Below are 18,044 nucleotides of genomic sequence, written 5' to 3' on the forward strand. Positions count from 1 at the left end.
CCTTTGGTTGGGTCTGGGAAATGTACATATCTTGGGAAGTTCTGTGGTGCTTACACAAAAAGAATGCATGCGATGCTGTGCTTGGGTGTCGTAATGAGATGAAGACGCGTGTATGGGCCGAAGTAGTGGATTTGAACTCAACCAAAAAAGGGAGGGAGGAAATTGCATCGGACAAAATGAAAGCTAACCCAAAAGAAAAAAGAAAAGTGGTTCAAAAAATTGAGAGGAATAACAAGGACTTAAATCTCAATTTGGCCCTGAAATTTAGCCCGATACTTAGAATGACCCCCACAATTTCGTTGGCTCCAATTAGAATTTCTAAATTTGTAATTGTGGTTCTAACTTGCCTCTGCGATCATCTCCGTCACCAGAATGTTGATTTGATGCAATTGCATGACACGATGGACATTACTTAAACGACGGCGCATTAGTTTCGCGCCCAAACCCTTTGGAAACCACGTCGTTTCAGTTTTTTGTGGGTTAAAACTCTCTTTCTTTTTACTACGATAATCATAAATTGCCAAACAACAAGAAAACCCTTACACTATGTGGTTTCCAAATGGTTTGCGCGCGAAACCAATTCATCGTCATTTAAGTAGTGTCCATCATGTCATGCAATTGCGCTAGATCAGCATTTCGGTGACGGAAATGATAGGGGCAAATTGGAGCCACAATTATAAATTTAGGGATTCTAATTGGGGCCAACAAAATTGTGAGGGTCATTTTAAGTATCAGGTCAAATTTCAGGAGCCAAATTGAGATTTAACTCGAATAAAAGTTACAAGCTCCATCTCCTCTCTCAAAAAATCTTGAATATTCATGTTTGTGTTTTATTTCAAACAATTTTTAAAATAATATCCATTACCAAACTAGTTCAAAATTAGGGTCTAAAATCAATACATGTTTCGCCCTCAGATATCAAAATATAGATATAGAGAAAGATTTTTGAATTTACTTTAGAATATATATGTTCCGTACCAAAAATTCACTACTATAATTCGAACCACATGAGTACATGAATGTTTTAATTGAATAGTTTTAAAATATTTTATTTTCGTATAAAATTTGTTGTTGATTTTAAATTTAAATTATATCTTCTTATTTTAAATTATTTTTTACTTTTTGTTAAATATTTTTAATGATTGTATTATTATAATCTTAATGTTAACAAAAAATATAATAATATTTTATTTAAATTAATATAATTATTTTGTTAATTAAATTAAAATAATAATTAAATAATTCTTTAAAAAAATTAGAATTTAGAACATTCATTAGTATGTGTTTATAAATGCTACTCAAAATTATTCATAAATTACAACACAATTTAATCCCACCTATGATAATAAATTAAGGTATAAATGGAACTCAAATTGTTCATAATCTACACAATCATTCTTTGTTTTTTATCGGGACAATCATTCTATTTTAGTATTTTTTGTTGATCCAAGATAGATGTATCATAACGTGAAACTCATGCCAACAACAGCTCCATGCCTGTCAAAAATTTTTATTGACGGACTCAGCACCATAAACTTGATTCTTTGCGTATCTTATTCGCCCAAAAACAAGTCCAACCTCTCTTGCCCCACTTGAATACTATTCTTATCAGTCCAACCACCTCCAATAGGGGTGGCAAGCGGGGAAGCCCGCCCCGCCCCGCCCTGCCTAGTGAGGCGGTCCCAGAATCCCAGCCCGATAAAAATACCCCTTGCTAAAAAAAGACTAAGCCCGGCGGGGAAGCCCGCCCCGCCCCGCCAAAGCCCGCCAAAACCAGCGGTTTAAGCGGTGCGGGTTAAGCGGGCTTTTGCTATTTGGCGGTCCCAATTTTCCAGCCCGGCCCGCCTTTTTGGCGGGTTACGCGGGCCGGTCCGGCGGGTTTAGGCCCGTTTGCCACCCCTAACCTCCAAACATGCCCCATAAAGTTATTCTTAATAGTTAATAGAAATGTGAGAAATGTTGATCCAATAAAATATTACAAAATAGAACAAAATAATACATGCCTCTTTTAAATTAAACTCTTTTTCCACAAATTTTTTTTGGGTTAGTGGATTGGACAACCTTCAATTTTAAGTACTCCAATAGATTGGACAACTCTCAATTTTAGGTACACAACACACTCATACAGTGAATTGGATAACCCCCAATCTTAGGTACTCCAATAGATTGAACAACCCCCAATCTTAGGTACACAACACACCTACACACTCTTCACACATTTATCATATTTTTTCCCTCAAATGCATCCTCTAGAGTTTGAACTCTAGACCTTAGTGGTGGGGAGAGGGTGCCACATTAGCTAAGGCTCTTTTTCCACAACTTTAAATGAACATTGAATTTGCATGGGACAAACAACAACCACCACAACAATAATAATAAGGAGAATGCTAGGTAAATAATGACCATTTTGAACAATATGAACAACCACCAATTAAATAAAAATACACTATATTTCCAAATTAACTATCTAAATCTTAATATTAAAATAACTATCTGTACTGGATGCCTCCGGTACGGGTTGAGAGATGAATCGGAAACTTGCGGGTCGGGCGGATGTCGAATTGTTTGACTGGAGCAATGGGGACGCTCAAGTCAGAATGGATCTGAGATGTATAAGGTGTGAGGAGTGAATGACATACCTGAGGGGGCCAGGGGCTCCCCTTTATATATGTGATGGTGATTATCTTATCTTATCTTATTCGGTTAAGATAAGGGAAGTATTTGAATTTGATTGTCGGTTAGAAGTTCTAGTGGGCCGGTTGTGGACTTTCCAAAAGGGTGAAGCAGGTCGGACCTGGGTAACCGAGTTCGGAGACCGTTTCATGTGTGAGATCCGTGGGCCGGATCCGTAACACCATCCGTACACCTAGTGAAATGAATATCTGATATATTTATTGTTCACATTATTTAATATTTTCATTGTCTACCTATATTTTTTCTAATAATAAACTTGGAAACCGATAATAATTCTTTTATAATTTGCTTTAATGGCGTAGGAGAAGCCAGAAGGTCAAATTAAAATATATAAAATACTAAATGCCCCAATTCACTAATTAATATAATTTATTAAACAAAATTACTCTATTTTGAGTATTTTCACTCACCAATTAATTTACCCCACTAATTTCACTAATTAATCGAAAATAAGATAAAATTATATTAATAATATTGTTAGTACTTTCAATTAATAAATTATTTCAAAACCTAAAAATATACCTATTATAAAGAGAATTGTGTGGGTTAAAAAATTATTATTTGGCCATTCTAAAAAATGACTTTAGGAATTAGATTTTAATATAATTTTTTGCAAGTATTATTGGTAAAATAAGATCCTTTTGTCTTTAAAATTTAGTAATTTTATATCAATTGATTTATTTTAAAAAAAAAATTATTAAATGACTAATTTTTTAAAAACAAAAACAAAAAAAAATCTAGATATCAAATTTTGTTTCAATTTTTTTATATTTTTTAAATATTTATTTAAATATAATTACAAAAATTCAAATTAAATAGATAATTTATTTATTAAATATAAATTTTTTTTGTCATTTATAAAAAAATATAAATTTATTAATTTTTTCTGTTACATTTTCAAACCATTCTAAAACTATTTTGTATAAATTTTTTTGTTATATTTTCAAACCATTCTAAAACTATTTTGTCGAGTACTAAATTGACATTTAATTCTTTATCAAATTTTTTAATGCTTCTAACCCTATATTCATGTCACTTTGCATCACAATAGAAAAAAAAAGCAATCATGGATCCAAATCCACTATAATCAAAGGGTATTTTAGTCTTTTAAATATTAAATTAAAATTTTATTTTTTAATATATTTAAACAACATTAATCACAAAATTAGTATTGTCCATAATTTTAAAAGAGTTATCTAATGAGATATTTCATATTATTTTTAGTAAATAATTACACAAGTATAAAAGTATGTATTGAAATTTCTTAAATAAATATTTATTTTAGATCAAATTAAATTTAAAAGGGACATTAATTTTTTTTAAAACTATATTTCACTTTATAAGTTTATTTTTATCAAAAGTGGGAATGACCCAATTATAATTTGTCTTTTAAATTTGGTCTATATTATCTCTTCACATTTAATATTTTATAGAATTTATATACAAACTAATTATTTTACTAAAAAATTATTGGAATATCAAATGCTCCAAACTAGTCATAGAACATTTTAGATGTGTCCATAAAATAATTCATCCCTTAGGTTAATTTGAATAGTTTAAACATACAATTTTCAATTAGAATACCAATTCCATATTTTCTAACAACAGTGAACACGTGCAGTAGTTATTTGCAACATGCCCCAAGAAACTAAAAAGTACAAACCCTATTTAATTAACTTGTGTTCCAAGCAACTATACAAAACATAAACCCTTCGCTTCAGTTCATAGGGTTTTTCCCTTCTTAATCAACAATCCTCCGCTATGATTGCATTCTATTAACTACCATATTTTTTGTTCCAAAGTCTTTAACTTTTGTTCCTGCGAATTCTTATTCTACAATGCCCACTAAATCTTCAGATACTGCCAGCAAAAGGGTACCCCAAAAAAGAGTTTTTTCCTCTTCAACATTATTCAGCCATGTTCATCTATTCAACAACAACAGCAACAACGGTAACAGCAATGTTCTTGTTTCTCGTGCCAACAAGAGAGCTAAGGTAGAAAAGAGTGAAGAAGGTTCAAGGATGAAGAAGGCTGCAAAAATAATTGATTTTGAGGAGAAGAAACGAAGTTCTTCTGGTATGGATCGATTCAAGAAGATGCAATGTTCAGTAACGCTGAGAAGGTTATTGGTTCATCCAGATGGAGTGTATTTCAAGAAAGGAAAGGCTTCGCGGATTTGTGATGATTCAAAGCCTTCGATGGATTTGGAGAGTATTCAATCGAAGCTACGGAACGATTTGTACAAGAAAACTGATCAATTTGCTTCTGATATCAGAACGGTGTTTCGCAATGCCATGTCCTGGTACCCTTCGAGGCATGAAGTTCATCGAACCGCCGCGAAGTTAAGCGATCTTTTCGAGACAAAGTGGAAGGATTTGAAGGGAAGATGGCTAGCTGAGAAGGAAAACAAGTTAGAGAATGAAGAAAAAAAGCCAAATTCAAAGCCTTTAAAATTGAATGCAGGGGAGAAAAGGAAACAACTTTCTGATTCAGATTTGTCAACTGCTGTTGCCGAAGCTAAATTAATATTGGAGAAGAAGAAAACCGATGAAGCTACACAACAAAACAGAGTTTTTTTGCAAAGGAAGAAACAGAGGGAGATGATGCAGAAAATGGAGAGAACAGTTTTCTTTGATGATGCTTTCAAGTCCTTTCAGGATTTGGAAAACTTGTGTGGCCATTCACTGACACATTATTGCACAAAGGAAAATCCACTGTTGAAGAACCTCACAGGTTTGGTTCTTAAGGAAAAAGATCTTTAAGAGAACAACTTTCTTAGTGAGGATTTGGAAGAAAGACAAGTTTTTTGATATTGTTCAATTTCGAGTAGAATTTGATTGTAGTTAATTTTGAAGTAACTTGAAACAATTGTAAGTATTATGTTAGCATCAATGACATTGTTTATATGTTTATATTCATTAATGTTTTTTTGGTATTGTTATATTCATTAATCTTACTCTTATCAGTGCTGATTTCATAGGTCAAAAATTTGTTCATTTATGTCCAATTCTATATGCTAGTTGGGCATGTTCAATATTTTTGCATGTGTTGGACTCACCAAAAATAAAACCTGTCACATATAATCATTATAGAGCAGGTCCATAAAAAGAAAAAGAAGAAAAAGACATTATATTATAGAGATAATATTTACATGAATCAACATTTCAGTTGTGCAGAGTCTATTACAGGATTGCTATATTGTAGTTATTGTAGTATTTTAGGGTGTTGTTACCATTAGTATTAAGTTACATTAACTTATGGTTCTGTCAAAATTATATAGCATGTACTCCACATAAAAAAAAAAAACCATATTGCTTGTTAATTAGATGTTTTGATTCTGTTTTATTAGGTAAATTAGTTATAGTTTTGTTACTATCAGAAAAAACGCATCTTAGTAATGGAAAGATACCCACAGTCTCAGGTGATAAGAATCGGATTGGACCAGTCAATTCAACCAAAAAATCAGTGAATTGGACCCTCAATCGGTCCGGTCCAATAATATGACCGTTTAAGGATTAGAACTGTTGAGAACTGGTCAAAACCAGTAGAAAACCGATTCAATTATTTGGAAGCAGAACTTGCAAGAATTAACAGGTCTAAATGCACCTAGATTAGCAACCAATGTGAATTGGACAGTGTCAAGATCAACTCCTACAATAGTTGGTGATCACGATTCATTGATGGTTGGAATTTATGGCCCTGCTGTAGTTATTGGTCTAAACAGAACAAATGGTAAGCTTTTGTGGTTAACCTATTTGGATCATCATCCTCTAGCACTTATCACCATGTCTGGAACATACTACAAAGGGTTAGTACATGAATAATATATGTTTGCTGCTATCGTATTTTTGGATTCCATCAATGATATTGTTTTAATAAGATTTTGTTTAATTATTCTTGAAGTTTTATAATTTTCCCCAATTTTCAATCAAGACCTTTATAATTTAAACATCTCTGGTTTAATTTTTATACTGAATAAAGAGTTTTCAACAAGGTCCTTTTTATTGTGATTAAGTCCCCATCTTTGTACAATTTATTGTCTAATATAGGAATTTAATTACAAAAATTTTAAATTAAAAGTCTAGTTGAAATAAAATTTTTATATCCTATAAGAATTAGATTAAAAATATTTTAATTACAATAACCTAATTAAAAAAATTCTATTATAACATAAAAACCTAATCATAAAGTAAAGAGACATTAGAAATTGAACAAAACTACAAAGACATCAATAATAATTTGGCCTAAATTTTTTCTCCAAAGCCAACTTGTTCAGTTGTTGATAATATATATTGCATCAAGAGGTATACTCTATGATTGTTCAAAGAATATGATGAGCTACAAGCTTGGTCTAAGTTTAAAACTCAACATTATGCAAGTTCTTACCCAATCTAAGTTGCAAACCAGAATTGAACAAATGTGGCAATATTTTTATCTTACACTTTCAATTGAATTCTGAATTACTTATGGTGCATTGGTATCCATTAGAGGTTACTATGTTGGAACATCATCACTAGAAGAAGCTGAAACCATTGAACGATGCTGCATATTTCGAGGCAGCATGGCGAAACTTGATGCCTTATCCGGCGCCATCATATGGCAAACCTACACGTTACCGGTCAGTGCTGATTTCATAGGTCAAAAATTTGTTCATTTATGTCCAATTCTATATGCTAGTTGGGCATGTTCAATATTTTTGCATGTGTTGGACTCACCAAAAATAAAACCTGTCACATATAATCATTATAGAGCAGGTCCATAAAAAGAAAAAGAAAAAGAAATCATTATATTATAGAGATAATATTTACATGAATCAACATTTCAGTTGTGCAGAGTCTATTACAGGATTGCTATATTGTAGTATTGCATGATATTTAGGGTGTTGTTACCATTAGTATTAAGTTACATTAACTTATGGTTCTGTCAAAATTATATAGCATGTACTCCACATAAAAAAAAAAAACCATATTGCTTGTTAATTAGATGTTTTGATTCTGTTTTATTAGGTAAATTAGTTATAGTTTTGTTACTATCAGAAAAAACGCATCTTAGTAATGGAAAGATACCCACAGTCTCAGGTGATAAGAATCGGATTGGACCAGTCAATTCAACCAAAAAATCAGTGAATTGGACCCTCAATCGGTCCGGTCCAATAATATGACCGTTTAAGGATTAGAACTGTTGAGAACTGGTCAAAACCAGTAGAAAACCGATTCAATTATTTGGAAGCAGAACTTGCAAGAATTAACAGGTCTAAATGCACCTAGATTAGCAACCAATGTGAATTGGACAGTGTCAAGATCAACTCCTACAATAGTTGGTGATCACGATTCATTGATGGTTGGAATTTATGGCCCTGCTGTAGTTATTGGTCTAAACAGAACAAATGGTAAGCTTTTGTGGTTAACCTATTTGGATCATCATCCTCTAGCACTTATCACCATGTCTGGAACATACTACAAAGGGTTAGTACATGAATAATATATGTTTGCTGCTATCGTATTTTTGGATTCCATCAATGATATTGTTTTAATAAGATTTTGTTTAATTATTCTTGAAGTTTTATAATTTTCCCCAATTTTCAATCAAGACCTTTATAATTTAAACATCTCTGGTTTAATTTTTATACTGAATAAAGAGTTTTCAACAAGGTCCTTTTTATTGTGATTAAGTCCCCATCTTTGTACAATTTATTGTCTAATATAGGAATTTAATTACAAAAATTTTAAATTAAAAGTCTAGTTGAAATAAAATTTTTATATCCTATAAGAATTAGATTAAAAATATTTTAATTACAATAACCTAATTAAAAAAATTTTATTATAACATAAAAACCTAATCATAACATTTTAAAGTAAAGAGACATTAGAAATTGAACAAAACTACAGAGACATCTATAATAATTTAGCCTAAACTTTTTCTCCAAAGCCAACTTGTTCAGTTGTTGATAATATATATTGCATCAAGAGTTATACTCCATGATTGTTCAAAGAATTAGATGAACTACAAGTTTGGTCTAAGTTTAAAACTCAATATTATGCAAGTTCTTAATCTAAGTTGGAAATCAGAAATGAACAAATGTGAGAACTATTTTTATCTTACACTTTCAAATGAATTCTGAATTACTTATGGTGCGTTCATATCCATTAGAGGTTACTATGTTGGAACAGCATCAGAAGAAGAACGTGAAACCATTGAAAGATGCTGCATATTTCGAGGTAGCATGGCGAAACTTGATGCTGTATCCGGCGCCATCATATGGCAAACCTACATGTTACCAGATAACAACGGCATGGTAGGAGGGTATGCAGGAGCAGCCATATGGGGTAGCAGCCCCTCCATTGATGCTCAAAGAAAACATGTCTACATTGCCACCGGGAACCTCTACTCTGCGCCGCGACGAATACTTGAGTGTCAAGAAAGGCAGAGCAACAGAACAGTGCCTACTGAACCTGATGAGTGTGTTGAGCCTGAAAACCACTCCGATTCAATCTTGGCCCTTGATTTGGACACTGGAAAGATCGAATGGTACCGGCAACTAGGAGGGGAGGGTATGATGTGTGGTTTTATCAATGCAACAATGCTTCAATTCCTGGTTGTCCTCCTTCTGGTCCTACTCCTGATGCTGATTTTGGTGAAGCACCAATGATGTTGAGTGTATGTGTCAATGGAACTAAGAAAGATCTTGTTGCTGCTGTTCAGAAAAGTGGCTATGCATGGGCTTTGGATCGCAACAATGGCAACATTACTTGGTTTACGGTAAGACCTGAAAACGTTTTGAATCAAACACTGGCTGAAACTAAAATGTTTATGACATAGATAAAGCAATTAGAATCATAAATGAAATCAATTATAACAGTAACTCATTACCTAAAATGTTCATGCTTTTCATAATTCTAACCGTAGATAAAAAATGTTATATAAACAAAATAATCAGTCACTAAATCAATCATTATATATTTGTGTATAAAATACATTTAACTTGTTTTCAATGTACATTTTATATTTCAAACTTATATTTTATACAGACACTGATGTGATGACTGATCTTTTGTTTATACGCAGTATAGTTGAAGCTTACGTATAGAACAGTAACTAATCAATGCATAAAACATTCACACTTTTGAGTTTTGAGCTTTGCCCCTTTTGCAGGAAGCTGGACCAGGGGGAGTAGCAGGAGGAGGAACATGGGGTGCGGCGACGGACGAAAGGAGAGTTTACACAAACATTGCAAATTCCGGGGCCAAAAACTTCACTCTTGCACCATCAAACAGAACCACAACTAGTGGTGGTTGGGTGGCAATGGATGCAAGTAATGGGAAAATTGTATGGTCCACTGCTAATCCTAGCAACAGCACTTCTAATGGACCTGTTAGTGTTGCAAATGATGTTGTCTTTGCTGGATCAGTAGACCTATTGGGATCAATATATGCAATGAATGCAAAAAATGGGAAGATTTTGTGGTCCTACGAAACTGGAGCAAGTGTCTATGGAGGCATGTCAATTAGCAACGGTTGCATATATGTTGGCAGTGGTTATAATGTTAGTTTGTACTTGCCTAGCCTCTCGGGTGGAACCTCGCTATTTGCATTCTGCGTCTAAGAACTTTGCATCATATATTATTAGATAGATATTAAAGACTAAAAAGTCATCAGATTAGTAATTAATATTTAGAAGTGTAGACTAAATATATTATTGAATTACTAGAATAAAAGCCTAAGTTGGTAGTTAAAATTGTTGGCCAAAAATAATAAATTCTGTTTGTTCTTAAACTTTTTTTCATATTATTATGTAATTCATTCACCGTGAGTAATGTAAAGCTCTATTAATAAATTTATCAAGAAAAATAAATTATACCATAGAATGTGAAGCTATATTGAATAATATTATCTTTTGAAATTTGTTCTATCAATTTTAATTGTGTTGGTTTTATTTGGACAATGTCACTTAATCCAAGAAGTTGGATATTATTCATATCAATAGAACTTCTGAATCCTTAACTTGGCAGGGCTAGAACCTTTATCAGAAGTAGGGGAGAATGGATCCTCTTAATTGTTGAAAAAAATTGAAGAAGTAAAGTGTGGGATTTTTTATTTCATTATTGATGGAGAGAGTGAGATTTACGAGAATATTAGAGAAAATGGTGTTTAACAAGGGTCTGGGGGCGCGTTATTTGGGAAACACAATACGCAAAGTGCGTATTCCCCTACAATACGCAAAACCCGTATTGCGTGTATGGTCGACACGCGTCAAAGAACTGCAAGCCCGTGAATAAGGTGATGTTTGACTGTCTCTCTCTCGTCAATGTACACAAGCTTCCCCAATTCGCAAACATTTTAAGAGACAACCACAGTTTCAAACGTTCCTTTCCTTCTACTCTTTAATACTTCTTCAGCTCTATCTGTCCATGCTTCCTCCTGCAGAGATTTGGTCTTCATTTGCCAAATTTATTGTTTCTTCAAGTTTTAACAAGTAAGTTATTTAAATATTATTAATATAATTAGTAGATTAACTGTGTGTTTTTTTTATTTGAAATAGAGATAATGTGATAATAATATATATAGAATATGGTTCGTGACATTACGCGTCCTGAAGATCATATTGTTGAATATCTGGATCGTCCACCATATGTAATTATTTTTTATCTTTGTTCATTTATTATTATTATTGTTATTATTATTGTTCTTATTGTTGTTGTTGTTGTTTTTGTTTTTGATACTCATTATATTTCTTATTTTGTTTCGGAATTCAAGAGATTTGGGATCAAGATATCTCCACCAAGATGTGTATGATCCCCGAGTTGAAATCGAGTTACGGGATAGTGAATTTTATCACATATCTCATATACTAGGAAAACTGACTTTGCACAATGCACTTATCAATGCCTTGATTGAAAGATGGCGCCCGGAAACTCACACATTCCACCTTCCATACGGTGAATGCACGATTACCTTGGAAGATGTTGCAATGATTTTTGGACTCCCCACGGATGGTTTACCAGTGTCAGGATTCACAGATAGCAGTAGTAGTAGCCTCGAAAATGAATTCATGGTTTAATTATTCTATTGGTCTCTATAGTTTCGTAAAATTTTCAATTAGGTTTCTATATTTTTTTTCTTTTTAATTGAGTTCCAGTATCAAATTTTTTTTCAATTAAGTATCTCTTAGTAGTAATTGGCTTAATTTTATAGGGACCCAACTAAAAAAAAGAATCGGTACAAGGAGCTAAATAAAAGGAAAAAAAAATATAGGGACCAATTAAAAAAAAATTGGTACAAAGACTCAATTAAAAGAGAAAAAAGTATAAGGATCTAATTGAAAATTTCGCAAAACTATAGGGACTAGCAGAATAATTAAACCATATTTTTTTATTCTTTTTTGAGGTAACTACCAAATCGGTACCCGAAAGATTCTGACGCTGACAAAATGGTACCTGACTTTTACTATTGACAAAATAGTCCCTAAAAAATTTTAAAATTTGACAAGCGTGTCCTCGAACTCGCCGGAGCAAATCTCCGGCAAGCACAATGCTAATGTGGCCGCCGTGACTTGGCAAACCACCCCAAACCCTAATCCCTCCTCCCCATTGCAGCCCCCTTCCGTCTCCCTCCTCAATGCACACTTCCCCCTCCCTCTCCATCGCAACCCCTTACCCAATGCATACTCCCTCCCCATCGCAGCCCCCTTCCCTCTCCCTCCCATTACAGCTCCCCTCTCCAACGCACACTACCTTCTTCCCTCTCCCTCCCCAATTGCAGCAGCAGAAGCCTCAATAACAGCAGAAACACACCATCAGAACCCAAAACAGAACCAATAGAAGAACCTGCACATTCAAAACCTAACCTTGCTTGTTCCTCCTTCTCTCTTTTCCCTCATTCCTTCCTTCTCTTATCGGAGAACCATAACAATAACAATATCCATTCACACACACAGACATTTACACAAACACATAACCTACATATATAAATATAAAGAGAGAAAGAGAGAAAGAGAGAAAGGCTGAGGGGTTGAGGAGATGCAGCTATTCCAGGCCTTGTTGTCGCTCCGATGGTGGTGGCAATGGTCCTTGATAGTGCTCTTGCCGTTGAAGTTGTTATTGCTATTGAGGTTGTTGCTGCGATAGGAAGGAGAGAAAAGTGTGCGTTGGGGTTGCTGCTGTTGTTGTTGCTTGTTGTTGTTGTTGCTGTTGATGTTGAGGTGGTTGTTGCTGCGAGTGGTAGTGGAGGGAGGGAGGGGAAATGTGCATTGTGGAGGGGGTGCGATGGGGAGGGAGTGTGCATTGGGTAGGGGAAGGGTTGCGATGGAGAGGGAGAGGGAGGGGGGAGTGTGCGTTGGAGAGGGTATTATTGTGCATTGTTTTGTAGTTATGTTTATACGTTTGTTTTGTTATGCGTTTGCAGTTTGTGTGGAACCCGTACAGCCATGAACGTATGGGAAACATTGTAGTTCCTAATGAAATCTTGCAACATCGCTTAATGTGGAGTGCAACTGTGCCACTGATATCATTTGAGTGCATTGAATGGCATGCATCAGATAGGGTCAAAAGACAATTTGGTTTACAGCAGGAAGTTCCTAGTCAACCGATGATGCTTGCAGAAGCTCACAACATGGTCCTGACTGGACCAAAGAACAAAGATTGGAGAGATGAGCATTATGCATACATTATGATGTGGACAAACCGTTTGACCTCTGTTCTGGTTGGTGATCCCGTAGTGCACTATGAAGCATCTGAAGCGTATATGCAATGGTATAATGACGAATATGGAGCTCACCTGCGTTTAACTGGTTATGTTCCACAGCCACAGCCACACCCACAGCCACAGCCAGAGCCACAGCCTCAGCCACAGCCAGAGCCACAACCACAGCCACAGCCACAACCTATGATGCACCCATACCAGTACCCGTACACACAACCGTACACTGAGCCTGGAGTCTCATTCTTTAGTCAGTTATTCGAAGACTCACATTCATTACAGATGCCGCCATATCAAGCATATTATCGACCCGCCATGTCACAGCAGAGGGACACAGCTGAGCAATCTTCAAATCGTCAATTGTATCGGTGGGCACCTAAAACAGACACGTCGCAATGGGTAAATGAGTTGTTGGACCCTCAACTGCAAGTGCAACAATTTCAGCCGCAACCTCCTGAAATTAACGAGCAGGCTCCGCAGTGTAGTAGACAATCGCCTCAAATTGTTTGTGGTCGGTCATCTGTTGATTCGCAAGTACGACGTCGTAGCCCCTCTCCACGCTCTGGAGCTAGAAGGTCTATTGACTCGATTCAGAGTGATTCGATCCAGAGTGTCGCCAGAGGGATTGGGTTTAGTAATGCTGTTGATTTTCCTCAGGTGCAGGCACCCATGGCTGAGGATGATAATGTTGGCGAGGATGATAGTGATAGTGACAGCGATGGTGATGACGATGCAGGTAATAATATACTATTGTATTCATTACTATGGACTAAATGCTCCTAAATGCAGCTGTACGATTGGCTTGCAGCTCCTAAATGCTCTGATGCAAGGATAAAAGCTCCAAAATACCCGCGTCAGTATCCTTACATCATGGACTACCTCATCCCCTTGGTATGCTGGTGCAGTTTCAATCTCGACTGCTGCTGATGGATCTTTTTGTACCATTGCTTCAAACCACGACGGCAAAGCTTCATAAGAAGCTTCCCAACCACCAAAAAGGTTTGCAATTGCCTTTTGCTTCGCGAGCCATGCTTTGCGGTAACTTGTCGTATAATTGAATTTTGACTGCACTTCAGCAATTATTGATTTCACTTTCAAAGATGGATCAGCTTCAACCAATGGCTTTATCACCTCTGCAATCATGTCTGAATTTAGCTTGGCATGATCTTGAGAAATTCTAGTTCTAGTGCATGTGTGACTACCATTGTATCGCCTTATAACCCAACAAAACTTTCTCTTAATAAGACTAGCTCTAATAAGCCAATCGCAACTTGTTCCGTATTGTACACACTTAGCATAAAAAGTCGTTGGCTCAGATTCACACACCCGGTAATCCACTCCCCTGCGAATGGTATAATCTTTAATTGCTGCAATAACAGTCTCTCTAGAGCTGAATTCCATGCCAACAACAAATTCACCGTCCGAAACAACAACAGGATCTACAGCAATAACAACAACAAATAATTCTAACTATTGCTTTACAATTCAATAATAATAATAATAATAATAACTGCTTACTTGAATTGATATATTCAGGAAATTTTGGTGCATTCATAGCGTCTACATCCAAGGCGTGCATGAAAGAAGGTTCTCTAGATGGATATTGGCTCGCCAGTGCATTTGCCACATCTGCTACGTTAGACTCAACTATTATATCATCTTCACCCACTTCTTCAGTTGGACCAACAATTTGGTAGGTGCCCTCAAATTCCTCTTTGCTTTCACTATTATAAACAGTCCAGTCGATGTTAGCCTCCGGTAAATCAACCTCAACTAATTCTTCAAACTCAACATACAATTCGAGAATAGACACTTGTGCCCGTGTTTGTTGGTAGATCGAAAACATTCCTTGCATACTTCCTTCGTCAACCACATTCATCATTTGAAACTGAACGAAACCACCGAACACTAAAACAGGCTGTCTATAAAAAATATTAACGACTCTCTTTAATACTTGATTATCACCACATTGACAAAGTATACTCTTAAATTCCTCATATGTTATTCCAAAAGGAATAACAAGATCATATGGATTTTCACATACAAAACTCACACCTTCAGATGTTTGTGGAAAGATTTGACCATTATAATATATTTTCAAATTAACACTTTCCTCCATTTTTCTTCTCTTACTCTCTCAACGAAATAAACCACACTCACACTCAACAAATTCGTTCTTCTTTTTATAATACTCGAGGTATATTTTTTAATCTAAAAAATACAGTACGCCTCCTGCATAATGTCATTCCGCCCCGTGCGTTCTGGTAATACGCTGGTCTTGTATTGTCAATATGCTCCCTTTGTATTATGTTTTTAATATTAAACTAATACAATACGCCCTCCTTGTATTGTGTGTTTAGTATTAAACTAATACAATCTGCCCCTTTGTATTGCTTTTTAAAATTTTCGAAAAAGCAATACACCCCTTGTATTGTCTTTATTTATTTTTAAAAAAATATTTGGATAAAGTAATTCGCCTCCTGCGAATTGTTAGTTCTCAGAAACATGCAAAACACTATTACATCTAATAATAAAGTATTACACCAAATTTTAACCAATATTTAAAAAAATGAGCCGAAAGATGCAGGAGTTTGAACCAAGCGGCAAAGTCATGGAAGGGTCTAGACACAAAATTTTAGTATGATTGATAAAATGATGAATTACTTATATATTGGAAAAGGGATAGTACACACATATTAGATGATGTAATATGTCTCTTGGGAATCACTAGAAGCCGTTTGATGCTGACGAGTAGAATTAGGATAAGTTTGATAAAGTTTTTGTTTTTTAAAAATAGTTTATAAAATTTAATTTTTAAAAAATAATTTTTTAAAAATTGAAGTATTTAAGTTTGGTAAATAAAATTAAAAATAGTTTTTAATAAATATCAGTAATATTAATTGTGTTTAGTAAAACAGTTTTTAAAATTTAAAAATATTATAATAGACATAAATATAAGCATTAAATTTAAAAATTAGTTAACATATGAGGTTATATTAGACTTTTAAATTTTAAAAAACACAAGCCAACTTTAAAAAGCTCTATATTAGGTGTTTTCAAAAGTATCCCGATCTTTTAAAAACTACAAGCACAAGCACATAGTCATTTTGATTTACCAAACATAAAATGAGGAACTTGGACTTTTAAAAAGTACAAACACTTCTTCAAAAAGCTTTACCAAACCAAACCTAAGAGAATGAGTAAACACTTAACTCCATGTATGTCTATTTTTGTAAAAAAATAGGGCACTTTTTATTTCATAGACTTTTTGGCCTTTAATAAAATTATTTAAGGATAATATAATTTTTTTGTTAAAAAAATATTAAAGCAATTGTGGTATGTAAGCTTACTTCATTTTCCTTCAAAGTTCAAGTCGAGTCTTTTGTCTGTTCATATTTGCATTTTTATAAGGGTTAGGGGGGAGAAGAGTGTTTGGGAGAGAAGGGGTAATGTTCGTTAGTCGAGGTGAGGTGTTTGTCGTGGGAACGCTTGGGTGAGTCTTCGTAATTCGCTTCGTTCGTAGAAACCTAAAACTATATCTCTGCGTGCTGTGAACTGTAGTCGCACTTGGATGAGTATTTCTAGTAGAAAATGAAGTTGATGAAATAGGAGATCAAAAAAGTAAAACTGTCTTCTGTTTTTTCTTCTTTCTTTTAACTTCCATTTTTCTGGTTTCTGATTGGAGACCTGCGGCAAAGGAGAGAACGTTTTGTCTGTTATGACCTTACTGTTTTCATCCGAGTGTTGTGTTCATTCTAGTATGCTACATTAAATGTTTGGTAGGGATCGGCGATCTAGTTTTTTGACAACTATACTGGTTGTTGTTGTTTCCGGTGCTAAAGGAACTAGGTACCCGGGTGATCGTCCGGTAATAGTTAATGGAGACCCTTTGGCGCTGTAGTTATTTACGGGGGAAAAGCAAAGGGTATTTAGTGAAAAGAAAGGGTGGAAAAATAAAAAGAGGATAAAAAGTAATTATAAACTAATGAAATAAAAATTGAAGTGACTTACTTTATCGCTTGCTCGTAGTTCCAGCTTTGGTTCAGCTCGAACCCCGAGCCTGTATCCAGTCTGTTGCATATTGTAGCCAGTTTTTTCGAGTTGAACGAGGGCTGGTGTCGTTCAGTTCGAACCCCGACACTAGACATGGTTATTAAATCCTGGCTGCAATATGGAGTTTTTGTCGTGCAAAATTGTCACGTTGCATGGTTAAGTTTTAGTGCAGTGAATAGGTGAAGCAGTGAATAGGGTCCTCTCCTTAGGCTAGCAATCGAGCCTATGTTTCGGTCCCTAGAGCCTGGGTAATTGTCTAAGGAGATTGGTATTTATCGTGACTAGTATATCATTCTCCGTCTATTGTCGTGTTTGTGAATGCTATCATCGCATATCTTATAATAAGGACGAGTCTTTGACTGAATTCGTAGCCTCAGGAAAAACGTCCATGAGGGGTGACGAGCCTGCTCCGAGCATAACCACCGCGCTAGGAGTCGTCTATGCCAACTGGTTCGGCGAACCTAGGGTTGGCTGTATATGGAGTCAAGCTCGAGGACCGTTCTTGTCATTATTACCAATTATGATAACATTTTTTTTAATACATCTCAAATTTTAAAATTTGTTTAATATTTATTTTCAAAATGTTATAATTAAAAGTATTGA

General features: G+C 34.9%; 2 protein-coding genes across 2 annotated transcripts; one reads left to right on the forward strand and one right to left on the reverse strand.

Moving 5' to 3' along the window:
* Positions 9,049-10,296, forward strand: LOC107645018. The gene is made up of 2 exons (XM_021122799.1): positions 9,049-9,453; positions 9,847-10,296. The coding sequence occupies exons 1-2, from the start codon at positions 9,220-9,222 to the stop codon at positions 10,294-10,296; spliced, it is 684 nt and encodes a 227-aa protein (XP_020978458.1). The 5' UTR covers positions 9,049-9,219.
* Positions 14,200-15,507, reverse strand: LOC110265011. Its single transcript, XM_021107733.1, has 3 exons — positions 14,907-15,507; positions 14,268-14,827; positions 14,200-14,208 (listed from the first exon to the last, which is right to left on the reverse strand). The coding sequence occupies exons 1-3, from the start codon at positions 15,505-15,507 to the stop codon at positions 14,200-14,202; spliced, it is 1,170 nt and encodes a 389-aa protein (XP_020963392.1).

This window comes from Arachis ipaensis, chromosome B01, assembly GCF_000816755.2.
Source record: "Arachis ipaensis cultivar K30076 chromosome B01, Araip1.1, whole genome shotgun sequence".
Lineage (NCBI taxonomy): Eukaryota > Viridiplantae > Streptophyta > Magnoliopsida > Fabales > Fabaceae > Arachis > Arachis ipaensis.

Bases quoted from the DNA above. Each gene is read 5' to 3' on its own strand.
- LOC107645018 (XM_021122799.1), top strand. From the start codon at position 9,220: ATGGTACCGGCAACTAGGAGGGGAGGGTATGATGTGTGGTTTTATCAA. The intron at 9,454-9,846 runs GTAAGACCTGAA...CCCCTTTTGCAG, and splicing joins GCAACATTACTTGGTTTACG to GAAGCTGGACCAGGGGGAGT.
- LOC110265011 (XM_021107733.1), bottom strand. From the start codon at position 15,507: ATGGAGGAAAGTGTTAATTTGAAAATATATTATAATGGTCAAATCTTT. The intron at 14,828-14,906 runs GTAAGCAGTTAT...TTATTGCTGTAG, and splicing joins TCCTGAATATATCAATTCAA to ATCCTGTTGTTGTTTCGGAC.